The sequence below is a fragment of the Oxyura jamaicensis genome, chromosome 6 (genome assembly GCF_011077185.1).
Source record: "Oxyura jamaicensis isolate SHBP4307 breed ruddy duck chromosome 6, BPBGC_Ojam_1.0, whole genome shotgun sequence".
Lineage (NCBI taxonomy): Eukaryota > Metazoa > Chordata > Aves > Anseriformes > Anatidae > Oxyura > Oxyura jamaicensis.
This window is the reverse complement of record NC_048898.1, coordinates 6,315,939-6,332,384: the sequence shown is the minus strand read 5'-3', so window position 1 is coordinate 6,332,384 and position 16,446 is coordinate 6,315,939. Positions and strand designations below refer to the sequence as shown.

At 43.1% G+C, this 16,446-nt stretch overlaps 2 protein-coding genes across 2 annotated transcripts in view; one reads left to right on the top strand and one right to left on the bottom strand.

Annotated features, from left to right (window-relative positions):
• Nucleotides 1-1,537, bottom strand: part of ANK3 (ankyrin 3) — a 357,107-nt gene extending 355,570 nt beyond the window's left edge. Inside the window, exon 1 of the mRNA XM_035329362.1 lies at nt 1,428-1,537. Within this exon, the coding sequence (XP_035185253.1) occupies nt 1,428-1,460 (33 nt within the window). The 5' untranslated portion in view covers nt 1,461-1,537. The remainder of the gene's footprint in view (nt 1-1,427) is intronic.
• A 7,339-nt stretch (nt 1,538-8,876) lies between these two features.
• On the top strand, nt 8,877-16,446 carry CDK1 (cyclin dependent kinase 1). Its single transcript, XM_035329378.1, has 8 exons — nt 8,877-8,994; nt 9,202-9,252; nt 10,139-10,295; nt 11,410-11,533; nt 11,894-12,064; nt 12,518-12,681; nt 12,810-12,951; nt 16,094-16,446. Exons 2-8 carry the CDS (start codon nt 9,216-9,218, stop codon nt 16,208-16,210), a joined length of 912 nt encoding a protein of 303 aa, XP_035185269.1. The 5' UTR covers nt 8,877-8,994; nt 9,202-9,215; the 3' UTR covers nt 16,211-16,446.

The following is a 16,446-nucleotide window of genomic DNA, read 5'->3' as shown; positions in this document are numbered from 1 at the left end:
GTAACAGAAATCAAGCAAGGAGCATTAGCAAATTCCCACAGATATCATCTAGGGCCTCAGAGATTTATGATAACTGGAAAAAATTCTTCTAAGCAGCTCAGTAGAAATACCACCACTGTTTCGGAACATGTCACCATTTCTACCACCGGCCATTGGATTTGCCTCAGGATCTGAGCATCTTACAAACCCGTGTCTCAGGGAAGGAAAAAAGCCCAGCACACAGAAGGGCACACTAGGCATGTAGGGCCTGACCATTCTTCTCAAACCAGTGGAAAAACTGCTGCCTGTAATGGTGGAAAGGAATCAGATCCTGGAGGACAAAAAGTTGATGCTTCCCAAGAGTTGTGAGACTACTCCAAGGGCAAAAGGTAACATACACGGTGTCTAGGGTGAGAACAGCCACCTTCTTTAAGAGCTCGGTGCTTCAATGTAGCCTCATTGCAAACCTATCAGAACAAGTCTGGAAGCTGCCCACTTTGGGAACACACTGAAAGAGACCACACTTCACCATGAGCCAGCTGGTTAAAGAGATAATTAAAAAAAAAAAAAGAAAAAGAAAAAAAGTGCGCTGACAACTCCGAGATGTACTGTATTCATATTCTCGGGGACCTGTGTCCTTCAAACAGGGGTCTCAGGAAAGGCAGAAGTCATGGGCTGAGGAAGAGGAGTTCTTCAGCAAGTCCAAACCTCACGAGCAGGTGAGTGACCAGCCTGTGGAGGGCTCGAGAGCTGGAGCAGTGCTTTGCTCCTGGTCCGGCCCCTGGGGGTGTTAATTCACACTGCATCTTTACGTGTGAACACCGGGCCGATTTGGAGGGAAAGCACGAAAACCATGGCATCGTACAACGAGGCTGTGACTGGGCAGAGAATTTCAGCTTTCAATTGGCAGCCTAAGCGGTCCTTGAGGATTTAATGACCCAGAAGATACCAACCTTGCTTAACAAACCACAAAGGAGCAAAGGATAACGCTTATTCTCAATTAATTACAGTGTTAGCGGTGGAGGTTCCGTTTCAGGAGGTCTGGGTACAGCCCGACGGCTCCCCTCGCCGCACTTTCCCGACCCTTTAAAGCTCCCTTCAGCGGGGAGAGCCGCCCGCGGCCGTCGGGGCGCGGTGCGAGGGCAGGAGCGCCTTCCTCCTGCCCGGGGAGAGCGGCAGGAGCCCGGGGCGAGGAGCGGGGCCACAGAGACCGGCCCAGGACTCCCTCAGCGGCTGCCACCGGCCTGGCCGCCCCTCACACCCCGCCGCTGACGGGCAGCGACCGTTAACGGCCGCGGCGGCGCGAGCCCCGCCGCCAACCGCCGCCCGGAGGCGCCGTCGGTGCCACCGCCCGCGCGGCCGAGAGGAGGAGGAAGAAGAGCAGGGGGAGCCGGGAGCCGAAGGAGCCGCCGCAGCCCTCGGGAAGCGGCGGGGGGCAGCGCGCTCACCTGGTCCGGGCCGCCCCGTCCGGCGGAGGCCATGTTGCGGCGCTCCCAGGCACCTCTCCTCACCTCGCTTCGCCTCGCCCGGCGGGGGCAGAGCCGGGCCGGCCCTCCCGCCCCTCGCCGCCCCCTCAGGTGGAGCCGGGCTCGACGGTGCCTCTCCTCCCGCGGCGGGGGCGGGCGCGAGCGGCTCCCGGGGGCCGCGGCCCGGCCCGCCCCGTCGCAGGGCAGCGGGGCGCGGCCAGGCGGCTGCGGCTACCGAGTGCGCTCGCGGGCGCTGGGATCGGCGCGGAACGCGGGAGGGTTCCCGGGGGGTCCCCCCCGCGTTGCCCGGACCTCACCTGGAAATTGGCCTCGCTGAGGGTGAGCCCGGGGACTGCTGCCCGCCTGTGGGACGCTCTTCAGGGAGCGCAGCTCGGGTCTGTTAAAAAATAAAATAATAAAAACCACAGAAACTAAATCGTCTGGCTTAGCGTTAACGAATTTCTTATCGTAGTGAAGTGGTGGCAGTTGGTTTTCTGTAACGAGTACTAGTTTTTCTGCACCCATTACAATACAACCCCCAAACTCTCACACGTGAAAGGCACCATGAGATCACCTCACGCCTTGAAGGTAATCAGGGGCTGTTTCTACTGATACCGATAAGCTGAAACTCCTTCGCAAGGCACCTGATCCTGTGCGATACACCTGGATTCCAGCACCCCCATCGGGGCTAAAGGCTGTGCAGCCTCCACACGAGTGGCATTGATCAAACCAGCAGTTGTGTTTGTAGCTGCTCCTGGCACTTGTGCTTGTTAAATGCCCATTAAACTATTTTAATTGAGCACATTAAAATCGATTGCATCACAAACTATTCAAATTATTTCAATTGCAACTTTAATGACTATGCCATTTTCTTACTGTTTTTACTTCTCAGAAGTCTGTTGTGGTACACCAATCTATTTTCATGTTTCCATTAGAAAATAATTGAAGAATTAACAACAGTTAAACACAACGAATGTTATTAAGTACTAAATTACTTAATAAAATCATTTTCTACTATCAAGGACCTTAGTGTTGCAGGTGCAATTTACAGAATGAGCACACAGAGGTATAAACTGACTAAAGGTGTTTACTTATCTTTGAGGTACTGCACAATTGATTGCTTGTCACTATCACTAGATATATACATCTTTTGTTTACATTCAGAGGCAAAATAAAAGTATTTAAACAGAGACCTTAGCTGTGCCCAATGTGAAGGAGTTGATCTCTGACTGATAGGGCTGCACTTTCACAGGGTGCAGCATAACTTTGCAAGCATGCTAGTTGATCAATCTAAACTTACACCCCAACCTGGAATAGCCATTGAGATCTGAAAATTGTTGTCAATTTGTATCTATTTTACAAAAACCCTGTCAGCAGTACTTCTTTTTCTGGAGAACAAGAGTTTTTCCCCAGAATGTCTTTCTCCCTCTTATTTGGGATATGACTCATTTCCTCAGCCCACGCAGGGAAATGGGAAGCAGAGGAGAGAAGGAAAAAAGAAAGCAACATACATGTTGGCTAAAAGAGAGCATGAAGCAAAGAGAGGCACGGTCATGGGCAGCAGCAACTAGCAGCTCTGTGGCTGGACCATACACTGTTTTTATAGGGCCTCACATGTTATGCTGTTACTGCATACTACCTTCCTTCACCCTTTAGAAAGGAAAATTTTAAGTTTAAATAGAATTTGCAGATGTTAAAATAGCACCCTAAAATGTATTTTTTACTATATGTGAAGAGTGTCCTGTAAGTCAACTCACACAATTGATAGGAGGAAGAATTTTTAAACAAGTCCAAATGTAATGCGTGTATGTAAATCTCACGTTCATTTCCACAGGCTTACAAACCTCACTTGTCTCAACCACACTCATCTGGAAGAGCATGCATCCTTTTTGGCAGCTAGAATGATACCTGGAGGGCCAAAAAAAGTTAACTTCCCTTACTTCAGGAGAGGTTTCAGGTCAGACTTTCCCGACTGAGGTTTGGAATTTAAATATGCTATTGGAGTGTATTTGATCTGATACAGCTCAGTAGCAGGTGGCTGACACAAAATGAAAAAGGATAAATAGATAAGGAATGCAGAAAGAGGCTGAGTCTGCAGTAATTAGGAAAAGGAGTATTATTTGTTGAAATCAAATAGCTATAGCAGTAAACAGAATCTTAGCTGGTGTAATTGTCTCTAGCTGAGGAAGATTGCTGATAGTCATATGGCTGTAGTGATATTGACAGGGCCTTACATGTGGACAAGGCTTAAGAGAGAGGGGACTCAGATTTCGTTTTTCAGCTGAAGTATTCTGTTAACGAGCTCTTCTCATTTGCCTCATAAAAACAGTCTCTCTAAAGACATAGAAGACTGCTTGTGTAAGTAGGGGTTGGGAATTGAATTCTAGGTATGTAACTCTGACTACAGCTCTCAACAGCCATTAAAAAGCAATTTATTAGGTTTCTCCATTTTTCTTCTTGGCTTGTAAACTATGTGAAGTGTAAAACCGAGAAGTAGCTACTTTTACCCCAGTTTGTATCTCAGATACCTTAGGAGTGATAGTTTTTCCCAACTGAAGCTAATGGGAATCTTGCCAATTACTTTAGTAGCTGCCTGGATTTTTGACCAATGGTTTTAGAGAAACAAAAGGCTTTTTTTGTTGTTTTGTTTTGTTTTTTTTTTTTGACTTGGTATGTATACCCTGTTTATCTTTCTCTTCTAATTAAACTTCTTAAAACAAAATCTAAGTTGGATATTGGTAGGTATTACTCCAGAGGTTTGTATCTACCCAGCTGCATTTTTTACTCTAAAGGAAGAGTTTTGGTGGTAGTGAAGCATTCCTTACTATGGGATAAGAACTTGGCCAAGCCAGGACTGATACATAATGTATTAAAATTTACATCCAGGGTTGCATGAGTTTTATCTTCTGGAGCCTAACCTCAATGCACTTATCAGGTACTCTTTGCATTCTTTTGTTCGCTCCCACAAACTCCCTATGTGCTGTGCTTTCCTCTCACTTGTTTTCAGGAGCTCTTCTAAACTCCTCACTCTTCTTTCTACGCTATGAAAATTATACTTATTGATACCACTACATCCAGGTGTGCTACGCTGATTTACCTTCTCAGTGTTAGGTGCACAGCTGCTATCCATGACTGAAGGTAATGCATGGTTTTGTAAAAGCTCAAGACAAAACTTCAGTGATTTCAAATTCAGCTCAGGTTTTCTCCTAGAAGACATAAGCATATGAATAAGCACCAAACTGAAATATCTTTCTATATACAACTTCATTATTTGAGGTGGACGTATTGTTTTTGATATTTCCATTACTGTAATCACAGCAACACTTTAGGTAAAGTATTTTAGTGTATGCTAGACACCATGCTTTAAAAATTATATTGAAGTTCATTTGAACCTGCTGAAGTACTTTAAACACATTTTAAATATTTATATTCATTCTTTAAGGAGATGGTACTTTTTTTTTCTTAGTTGCTTTTATGCTTGTGCTCTATTTTCAATCATTTCTTGGAAGGACTTTTTTTTTTTCTTTCTGTCAAAATGCTAACATAGGATATGAGCAACAGAGTTGTTCTCCATGTTTCTTGATAGCGGGAATTGTCCAGCAAAACAAGAGAAGTTTAATGGGCTAAATTAATCATCTGATCTATGTATCCCTCTAATATTATCTTGCTTTCCTAAATGCTACTAAATAACTCCTACTTCACTTTTGCTTTGTTATACTAACAAAATAATGTCTTATTTTTATAGATGCTAAAATAAGACAGTGTTTGTGTTTATCTGCTTTTGACTACAGTGAACACAATTTATTTTAGATACCCTAATTAGTATTCACAAGTTAAGTCCACTTTTTTTTAATCCCATCATTATGTAAAAGACAGAATACACTCTCTTCTTTACAATAATGTTCGTGCTGTGGAGAATATAACTACTATATGAAAGACAAGCCTATACTGACTCTCACAGCTGCCCTCTGCTCAGAATAGGAGTTGTTCAGAGTATTACATTGGTTTCTTAGCTGTGAATACAACAGTAACACCATAATCTGAGATTGGCATTGTCTGATCCTATCTTCCTTGCACAAATGGCATCTCAGTTCAAGCAAGTACAAGTTTTGAATGCAGAAGAGGTTTCAGTATATGTGCCTTTTGCCCATTTATGTAAATAAAATGTTGATATATTGTCAAGGCAGAACTAGATGTCTTTGCCTTTGTGTTTTTCCTCAGTTTTGCTTTTCATTCCACATTTTACTTTAAATGGGAATCCTAGGGAAAGCTTAGAAATTCCAAAATGTACTTCTGTCCATTCATGACTCTGTTGTCACCAGGCTCGGTGCTATTCCTTCAAATAGAACAGTAAATCTCTTCAAACACAAAAGCAAATACAAATGTAGTTGTATCAGTTGTACACACTTGTATTAAGCAGTATTAGCTGTTGTCATGTCCAAAGAAATAATCAAAATGAGATAAGCACTATCCAGTCAGAAAGGAGACGTTTTATATCCTAAAGATAACCAGACAACAGAGGGAGGGAGGAAAACACAAGGTAAGCAGAACTGTCAATCTGATATTTGGCAAATTTAAATACAGACCCGTCATGGCACTAATTTACTTTGCCTTGTAAGGAAGCTAGCTAGAACTTTTATACAGAAAGCGAGTGAGTATGGAGTGTGGCTATGGAGCATGTAGCATAAGCAAAGCTATGTGGTGTGCTGGGCTGAGGGAGGGTCAAGCTGAAATTGGTGTAAGCTGCTTTGGGTCAATACTGTCACAGCTACTAAGCACTCTTAGCATATGCTAAGGGCAAAGCAACCTCCTCTGTCTCTGAAGGAAATCATCCCACACAATGGCATTATCCATGCATGCTACTGTGAGGTGTTGGTGCAGAGCTGCTAGCTCACTGAACATGGAGAGCACAGCAAAATAATTTCCCTGAGCTGATTAACTTGTGATTAAGCCAACACAATTTATGCATTGAGGCAGTATCACAAGAACAGATAAGGCAGGGACAGTTATGCAGGGCTTTGAGTGCAACAGCAATCAGACTGATACTGATCTCAAAGCCATTCACACCCTTGGCTTTTCCTTTTCCTTTTTTTTTTTTTTTTTTTTTTTTTTTTTCTTTTTTTCCTCTCCCTTCTTTCTCTAAAGCATGTCATACAATGGTATTAGAAAAGCCCAAACTTGTCATCCTGGGCACCAGCTGAGGAGAAAAAAAGACACAAGGTTGTGGGTGGCAGCTGTCTGCCATGAGGAACAACTCTGAAGGCTTGTGTTGCTATTTAAAAGTTAGCTTTTCTCCTTACAGCAGCCTTCCTTCTGGTGTCTCCTAATCCTGACCACTCTAAATTAATGAAAAAATTGAATATATGGAAAAAGGAACATTTTCTGAGTCTGAAAATTCAGTGAGTACTCAGAGCAAACATTACACATCTACCAGAACTATGAACGTGACTGAGAAACGTATGACTTTTTAAAGTTGGTTAAAAATTGAAGCAAAAATGCCACTGTAATGAAAATTTAGCTCAGCATATTCAGTACTTTCAGGCAGATTTGCTATATAACTATGTATTTTAATATAACACTTCATCGTATTAAGTTTTCATGACACTGATAAAAAATATATATATAAATAAAATAAAGTTAACTAAGATTACCATATGTCGAGGATTTCCCAGATACGTTTTCTCTTTATCTGAAAGAAAAGGTGGACTTTGGCCACCTTCCTAAGGTTTCTGGGCCAGGATTAGTCCAGCTGAGTCAGTAGCAGCAGCAGCTGTGACTTGTGTTGGATATACAAAGCAGCCTCCTCCCAAGGCTGGCTGTACTGTCTGTGCACAAAGTCTGGCCTGAGGGACATGTCACATACACTTTGCTTGAGCTGTGCTGTCAGTCTGTGCTGGATGTCTTGGGTTTGTTACACACATAGGAGCGTTTCTCTGTGGGTGTGTAATGCAGGGCATGTTGGACTCTCATTTCCTACAAGATGTGAGGCTGTACCTCTGTCTGGGATTTCCCCCAGACAAGAGCTTTGTTCTATGCAGGTAAATCTCCAGCAAGTGCTGGGAACACAAACTACAGGGTAAACAGAAACCAGAGAGCATGCGTGTTGTGTTCTTCTCAGCAGCAAAAATTCCCTGCGAGGGAGGGGAAAGTAGAGAATTTTTATCCCTGAAACTTATGTATGTTGGAGGGGGAGGAGTTGGATGAGCTGCATCTTGCTTTTGCCATGGGCTAGGGAAGAAAAGAAGGAAGCGCACAGTAAAAACTTCTGCCTGCTGGAATCACTGTCTGAGAGAAATGCTTTCACAGGAGAAGATGCGTAGTTTTTTTTTTTTTTTTTTTTTTTTTTTTGTTGTTGTTGTTTTTGAGATCAGCTGTCTTTCAAGGATTCTGTTAACCATTGCAATAAAGTAATTAAAATAGTTAATTTCATGTGGAACAATGCCTACATCTCACTAATGTAGAGACTGTAGGTTTCCAAAGGAGTGTTAGCCCACTACTGTCGGTGTAGATAAAAAATAGGGGCTGGAGCAGGTCAGCAAAATCACAGAACCCATAGTGAAATTATCCCATAGGGACAGACCTAGAAAGAGAGAAATACATTTGCTTTCCAAACCTATTTTACATTGAAGTTTCTAAGTTACACAGTAACATGAGTTAAGTAACACGTGTAAGTAACATGGTGCTGCCGCCCCATGGGTGACGCTGGGCCCGACAATAGGGCCAGGAGGGTAGTTTTCTGCTTTTCTGGCAAAAGTTGTGACTGTGGCAATGCACGATGGCTGTGAACATGAGCCGAGGTCATCTCCCTGAAGTGCGTGAGCCTACAACGCTATAAATAAATGCTAATAGTGGTATTTTGTTTTCCTTCTGAGGATCACAAGCTGTTTCCAAACCAGCTCGTCCTATAGCTCCCCCGTGCAGACTCGTGTCTGTATCCTGAGGTAAATAATGGGTAAATATTCAAATAACAAGTAAATAACGAAAGGGGAGAGTGTCCTTTCCTGCTTTACATCCATCCCTGGTGACGCTCCCAGCCCTTCGTGGGGCAGCCGCTGTAACACCGGCACTAGTGGGTCTGAGTGCAGGAGCGGCTGTGAGGGGCTTTCCTGTCCCCAGACGTGCTCTGGCTCCTGCCAGACCCCGTTACCCCGCTTTGCTCCCGCACGGGGACCCTCCCGCACCTCCGGCACCGGGCTGGGGGCGGTGCCGTCCCCTCGACGCTGCTGAGGGGGAAAACCGCCCGCCCTCCCGCAAGCTCAGACGCGAACCAAGCGGACGCCGGGCTCAGGGCGCGGTTGACGGGCCCGGCCGCGCCGATTTTCCGGAGCGGCAGAAGCCGCCTTTCGGGCTCGCTTTGGCGCCGCGGAGGCGGCGGGCGCTGATTGGCCGCTTTGAATCGTCCCGGCGCCGCGCCATTGGCGGGGGACGGCGGCGGCGGCGCGCGGCCATTTCGAATGCACAGCGCCCGCCGCGCGCCAGGCGGAGGAGGCGCGGCCCGGCCCGGAGCGGAGCGCGGGGGGACCCGGTGGAACCGGCGGCGGCTCCTCAGGTGGGTGCCGGGACCGCGATAACGGTAGCGGCAATGGCCGCGGCTCCGCCTCGGGGCTCTGCCTCGCTGCCGCCGGCCCGCCCGGGCCCGCCGCGCTTCCCGCTGAGCCCCGGCGGCAGCAGCGGTTACCGGGCGGCGCTCCGGTCGCTTGGTCTGTGCCGAGGAGCCGGCCGCTCACGCGCGTTCCCTTTTCTCTCTCCGTTTCAGGCACAGCCGCAGCGATGGACGACTACACCAAAATAGAGAAGATCGGGGAAGGTGGGTGCGGAGAGCCGCGAACCTCGTGCTGTTCTTGGCCTTTCCGCGGGAGTTAGGCGCTATAGCTATGGGGGAGCTACTGAAATCCAGCTAAACTGCACAGTGAGCCCACGGGTAGCCTGGTTTTGGAGCTAATTTTCCTCCTAGTAGCTGGTAGGGTGCTGCGTTTGGGACTTAGGATGAGCATAATGTCGATATCACACCGACGATTTAATCGTTGCAGAGCAGTGCTCACACCAAGCCAAGGACTTGCCAGCTCCTCGCTCTGTCCTGCCAGGGGGCAGGCCGGGGCAGCGGGAGCTGGGAGGGGACAGACCCAGCGCAGGTGACCCCAACTGGCCAAAGGGGTATTCCTTACCATGGAACGTATGGTGCTAAGCTGCCGGCCGGGTTACACCACAACCAGGGTTTACTGAAGTAGCTATCTCTGCATAAATGCTCTCAGAATGCCGTTCTTCTGAAGATGATGTGGTCTGCTTGAAACAGTTGATCATTGCTGATTCATTGATCATTAGCCTTTTGCAGTGGCTAATGTTATAACTTTCCTCTCTGAGGCTTGAGGAGGTACAGTGATCCTGTCTGAAAATTAATTGACCCCAAATCTGAGTAATATCTAATTTTACAACTGCATCTGTAAATATTACACCTGTGCTAAGTGCCTTGTCCTAACAAATAATATTCCTTATGCGTGGTGTGCTTTAAAGAAACACCTATTGCATGGTTAAAATACAAAAGCAAAGTAATAGTTTGTAATCAAGCCAAATAACTAAGCAAAAAGTACTTGGTTGCAAGGACTCTTGCCTATATTATCAATTCTTATTTGCACTGTTTTATCTGCACCTGAAACTGGGATTTCCTACATGCATTTCACTGTTTGTTTGTTCAGGTACCTATGGCGTTGTATATAAAGGTCGGCACAAAACCACAGGCCAAGTGGTTGCAATGAAGAAAATACGTCTAGAAAATGAGGAGGAAGGTGTTCCAAGTACTGCTATCCGAGAAATTTCCTTATTAAAAGAGCTGCAACATCCCAATATAGTCTGGTATGCATATACTGGTATTTAGCTAAATTCTTTGCGTGGTACTAGGTCTCTCCTCAGATACGAAATGATTTTTCCACAGTTCCCATGAAGTGAGAGTTATTCCACTTTCCTGTTTGCTGTGAAGCAGACACTATATTATACTATAGTCCCAAATTTGGTGTTTATGCCAGTTTTTAATTAAGACTTTCTTCTGCTGCAACCTCTCCATTCTAAGAATTGAACAAATTTTTGTTGACTTTTGTAATTTATGTTAATTATCTTCAGAATGGTTATTGTTAGAATGGAGACAGCGTACTTCATGAAAACTGTTTAAAGCTATTTCTTCAGCCAGTCTCAGAAGGTTATTTGCCATCATGGAACACATCATCTGCCCCTGGTGTCCTTATGTGAGCCTCTGTCATCAGTCACTTCCTTGCTGTCTTGTAGCAGAGCTTTAGGCATTGCATTATAACGCTGACATAGCTGGCACACCTGAACTATGCCTGAAGTTTCCATCAGTGGCTACCTGATGGAAGAACTGGTCGCAGCTATTGTATTCCCCGCACAATATTTACTTGCTCTTTAATGCAGCAAAATACCTTAGATGTGACTTGAAACTGGCCACATTCCAGCCGGGTAGTGTCTCAATATATGTGTACATGCATCTAGGAACAATTACAACCTATTAAGGATGGGGGAGGTGCACTTAAACCTGCACAAATCCTGCTGCACCTAGTAGGTTCCTATTCTAATGTAGAGCCCTTAAACTCTTCTAGTAGTTCAGGCACTGCTGTAGTAAGCCAGCTTTGAATGGAAGCTAGACACGAAAACCCCACATCTTTTTAAAAAGAAACTGCATTTTTTTTCCCCTCAGTCTTCCCATGTCTCATACGAGGCATGAGGGAACATAAGTTTAAGAGGAAATATATAGGGTGTTTGACAGAGTTTCAGATGTACTTGATTTTTGCAAACAACAGTGCAACTCACTAAGTCTGTAACATTTGGAGATTGAAAACTTTGTAAGACTTTCATATTAGGAGCCTAGAAATGTCAGCTAGTGTCCCTGTTGAGAGGAGAGATATAACAGGGAGTCCGTGCACTTTGCAATGGAGTTGACTGTTTACTCAATTTTTAGTCTTCAGGATGTTCTTATGCAGGATTCAAGACTGTACCTCATTTTTGAATTCCTTTCCATGGATCTTAAGAAATACTTGGATACTATTCCATCTGGACAGTATTTGGATCGTTCACGTGTTAAGGTAATATATAAGTTAAAGAAGATGGACCTACAAAGCTATAAGCAACTCTTGATTCTTAACTCCTTGAGGAGGAATGAAAGGTTAAAGAAGCAGCTGCAAATAATAGAATCTTTTAAAAAGAATTCTGCTCTCAAATGCAACTTCATTCTTTCAATTATGGAATTAAACTGTCTTAAATGAAAGTAAACGCTTAATTTTTGTGGGTTTAAGATTGATACTCAGTATCTGCAATGCTTTGGATCTCTTTCCTATTCCTGGGGGGAGACCGGACATAAGGAAACAGCTTGATGTTGCAGAACCATTAAGTTGCAGTGAAGATTAGTGTTGATTTTTTTTCTTCCCACTTCATCCTGTCTACAGAGTTACCTGTATCAAATCTTGCAAGGTATTGTCTTCTGCCATTCAAGACGAGTTCTGCACAGAGACTTAAAGCCTCAGAATCTTCTAATAGATGACAAGGGAGTGATTAAACTGGCAGACTTCGGATTGGCTCGAGCCTTTGGAATTCCAGTGCGGGTATACACTCATGAAGTAAGTTGGAACATCCTTTTGGTGATTTGGACAATGCTTACTAGCTTCCTGGTTATGACGATGAAACAGCTGAAAATAGAATTGTGGAGCTTTTAAAGCTGTTATAAACTGACTGTATTATGTTTTACCTGATGGTTTTACAGCTCTCTGACTGTTTTACTCTGAAATGCTAATGCATCTTACAAATTCCGCTGATACCTGTCAGTGAGTCAGATGGGTCAGAGTGGCTGCGTATGCTTCCTGCTCTTTCAGGAGTTCAAGCAACTGTTTTTATAGGGTTTGTTATCCTTATTTGCTTCAAACATCACTTAAAAATGTTTTCATTGAAACATTGCATTGGCAATTATTTTAACTAAAAAACTGCGAATGCTCCTTAATAATGAGTCATTGTGCTAACAGTCGATTAGAGGACCCAATTCTATAAACTTTTTAAAAAATGCCCTTTTTCAACAGGTAGTGACACTGTGGTACAGGTCTCCAGAGGTATTGCTAGGATCTGCTCGTTACTCTACTCCCATAGATATATGGAGCATTGGTACCATATTTGCTGAGCTGGCAACTAAAAAGCCGCTTTTCCATGGGGACTCAGAGATTGACCAGCTCTTCAGAATCTTCAGGTATGTCAGGCTGGACCTTTCCCTTGCTTGTGCTATATTGCAGAAGAGTGCTGTGCACTTAATAAAATCATAACAGTGCACGCAGTTTTCAGACTAGACTGATCAGTATTTTGCTTGTGCTTGCACAGAGCTTTAGGGACACCCAACAATGAAGTATGGCCTGATGTGGAATCCCTGCAAGACTACAAAAACACGTTCCCTAAATGGAAACCTGGCAGCCTGGAAACACACGTCAAAAACTTAGATGAAGATGGGCTTGATCTACTGTCTGTAAGTAGTCTGTCTTAAACTGCTTGTAAGGAAACTGAGCAGGTAGTTTCAAATACTCTAGAATATCTGCAGCCATGCTAATCAGTCTCGATAGATAGAATGGAGATTATGGAGATCTTCAAATGCCATTAGCAGTTGTTCAGGCAGTCATTCTCACAAACCTGGTACCTGATGTGAAATTGACTTGTTTTTCCATAATAGCAAACTTGATCTGGACTACTAGACTATAATTTTCTTTTCACTAAGCTGTTTGGTCCTAGCTTGTTTTATACTGATAAGCCAGGTGCAACTTGAAAGTAGGATGATGTTCTACAAACATCAGATCTAAGTAAAAGCTCCTGCCCAAAAACTGTAGCTGTCAACCTCTTGGTGCCAGCCGTAATTGTGATGTGGTTGTATGACTGCTCATCTAGTTGGAAATATTTTACCTGTGTGGTAGCATGTGGATTAATTGTGGCTGGCTCATCTTCATACATCTTTCCTGGTGGTCTTAATTGACTAGATATGAAAATGGCTGGATGTATTGATTAGGTGTGAAACCAGAGGCTAAGTTCACATCAGTCTGTAGTGTCTGTGTCAATTGCCTGTCAATATCAAGTTAGAAATTTTAGCTGTGATGGATTAACTCAACTGGTGTATTTTGTGTCTACTTTATAGTTTCATGGCCATGCAGTTAAACTACCAGAGCCATGCTTTTACTTGACAAGTACTTCAGTCAGACCTTTCTGTTTAGTGCTCTTCCAGCTCACATGCTGATGCTGCAGAGTAATCTAGGTCTCTTCTTAGGTATGATTACATGCACCTAAGTACAAGAATGTACCTTGGTGACTTATTGTTTGGCTCTCCTAAAGCTCCAGGTTTGCATACGGTGGGGGTGTTCTATGCATCTTAAGATAAGTCAAAACATCTGAACTACCTTGCTGCAAGGGGAATACTGTACAGCAATTATCCTTGTAGCTGGCTCATGTTTTAAGCAGTCAGAAATAAAGTAGTTTATTAAGTATTCTGTAGTGGTGTTACTCAGGAAGCTCAAGTGACTACAACTTCTCACATGTTCTCTGTGAGAACAGAGCCATGGTTCAGGCTGGCAAACTGCACAACGTTTCTTAAACAGTTGTTTTGGACAGCTCTCTCAGGCTTACAGCAGTATTGTACAGAAATAATTGACTTAAGTTGGAAGTAATTCCTCTGTGTGCACTGACAGTGTCACTATTAAATCAGTTTGAAACAGAATTGCTTCTGTGATTATATTTTGGGATGCTTGATACAGACAGTTAAGTTTTCTATAGTTTGGCCTTAAATTAATATTAAAAATTTAGCTTCCCATTAATGCCTGGTAACAGTGGCATGGTTGCATTATTGGGCATCTGGAATCCATTTGAGTTTCTTATGCCACTTAACCCTGAAGCAGGAACATAGCTTTGAAGGCAACAAAAATGAATAGTTCATTCTAGAGTACAAGCACAGGTTATACCAATGAAAGTGTTCACTTCTACAGAATGTTGCAGTTGGAAACAGTAAGTAAAATAGCTAATTTTGAAAAGGGGTTGCACAATTCTTGTGTTAAAACTATTTGCTTGGGTGAGGTTGTAAGCTTAAGACATTCATGAGTTAAATAACTTCTGTGGCTAGCATTTCTAAGCAATTAATGGCAGTCATCAAAAGCTTTGGTCTGTCAGACAGATCAGATTGCTCAGAAAAGAAATGGTCACTTAAGCTATCAGCTGAAGTGCTGTAGTCTTAATATTGAAGCATCCCCTCTTTTTTTAGGGAAATTTGCCCCTTTTTGTGATACCTTTGATATCACTATTAGGTACAGGATACTTACTTGTCTTCTGGGGTGTAGCTATAGGGAACTCTATTGCTTGACTTAGACTTGGGCAGGTACAAAGCTAAATCTAGAAGCAGTATTGGATTTGGCAGAAGCCCTGAGAACATAAATGCAAATTTTGTAGTTTAAATCAACCTGGATGGCAAACTCCCTGTCAGATTAAGTCCAAGGATAGTTTAATGTCAAGGTGCACTACAGGGCAGAGTAATACTGTTTTTTTTTTTTTTTTCACTGAAGTATAAATTAGTTGTGGAGATGGGGAAAAGCAACTGGTAGAATACTGATTATTTGAATTTGAAATGTATTTTCCTTTAGTAAGGACAAGTACAATGGAAGAGACTGCAGGGGTTTTGCTGGTTTAAAGTAAGTTCTTAGCATTTAGGAGCCTTCTACCAGATCTACCAGACTTGGGAAAACTTAAGGGGGCCTCTCAGGGCCGTGTAACCCATGAGGCTTGGAAGGAAGGCTACAGCATGTCAGTCTAGCTTAACTATGTCTACATGCAAGCACGTGGCTGCTCAATCAAATGAGGTAGCTTCCTACCTTTCCTCTTTTGGACCTGACTGCGTGATATAAATTGTTTTGCTAGCGCTTTAAAAAAGCATCTACAATTCTCTTGCCTTTTCTAGGAAGTTCTGGGACTATTTCAGTGGCTATGGCATCCACTATTTTTTTCCCATCAACTTTAGTATTGAGTTCTTCAGCTGAATGAATTAACTTTACTGAAAAGAAATCAAAGTCTTAAAACTGTTTTAAAACTTAAATCAGTTCTACCTGCTTTACATGTGCAGGTGCACTTCTGTCCTAAGTGGACCTTGTAGCTGACCAAATCACTCTATATTTTAACTGTAAACAGCTGCACCAAACTGAAGGGAAGCACTTTCACAACTTCTTATGTATCAGTATAACAAAACAAGCATAGGACCACTTGTGTATTAAAAGCCTATTTAAGCATGTTGGGCTTTAACAGACTAAAATTATTAACTTAATTGAGAAGCTGATGCTAATAACGATTATTGCTGTTTGATGCCTGGTTCCGCATTTAGTAAAGTGCATATGTTACCCCCAGATGCAGGCATGGGCTTGGTTATTGAATATGAAAATAAATGCTTCTTCACTTTGTTATGTATTAATACTGTTCAGACTTGTAGGTGGAAATGACATCTACTTCCTTGAGAAATTGTGGAACACAAGAAAAAACATGTCTCTATGGTTACCTGATTATTACTGTGGTTAAATAATTATCTACTTAACATGATTCGAGTATATGTTTCATGAGGGAGTAAGTGTTTATTTTCCTTTTTCTTCCAGAAAATGTTAATTTATGATCCTGCAAAAAGGATTTCTGGTAAAATGGCGTTGAACCATCCATACTTCGATGACTTGGATAAATCTACCCTTCCTGCTAATCTGATTAAGAAATTCTAAACCTTTGGACTAAATCAACCAGAGTGAAATAATTGTGATTGATTTTACTATTAAGTCTGTCTGTAACTTTTATGTTTGTCTGTCTGTCTGCTCTAAAACTGTGGCTGTTTAGTTTGTTTTGTTTTAAGTGTTACCTAAATATAAATATTAACCTATTAGTGCTGAGTTCAAATACAGTGCAAATATCACTGCTATTAATGCAGTGAACTTTCTATAAATAAAGCTTTAAATCCAGC

What these genes read in the sequence shown, in the direction of transcription:
- CDK1 (XM_035329378.1), top strand. Translation starts at nt 9,216, where the DNA reads ATGGACGACTACACCAAAATAGAGAAGATCGGGGAAG. An exon ending in AATAGAGAAGATCGGGGAAG is followed by an intron (nt 9,253 to 10,138) that starts GTGGGTGCGGAG and finishes TTGTTTGTTCAG; the next exon opens with GTACCTATGGCGTTGTATAT. An exon ending in ATGGGCTTGATCTACTGTCT is followed by an intron (nt 12,952 to 16,093) that starts GTAAGTAGTCTG and finishes TTTTTCTTCCAG; the next exon opens with AAAATGTTAATTTATGATCC.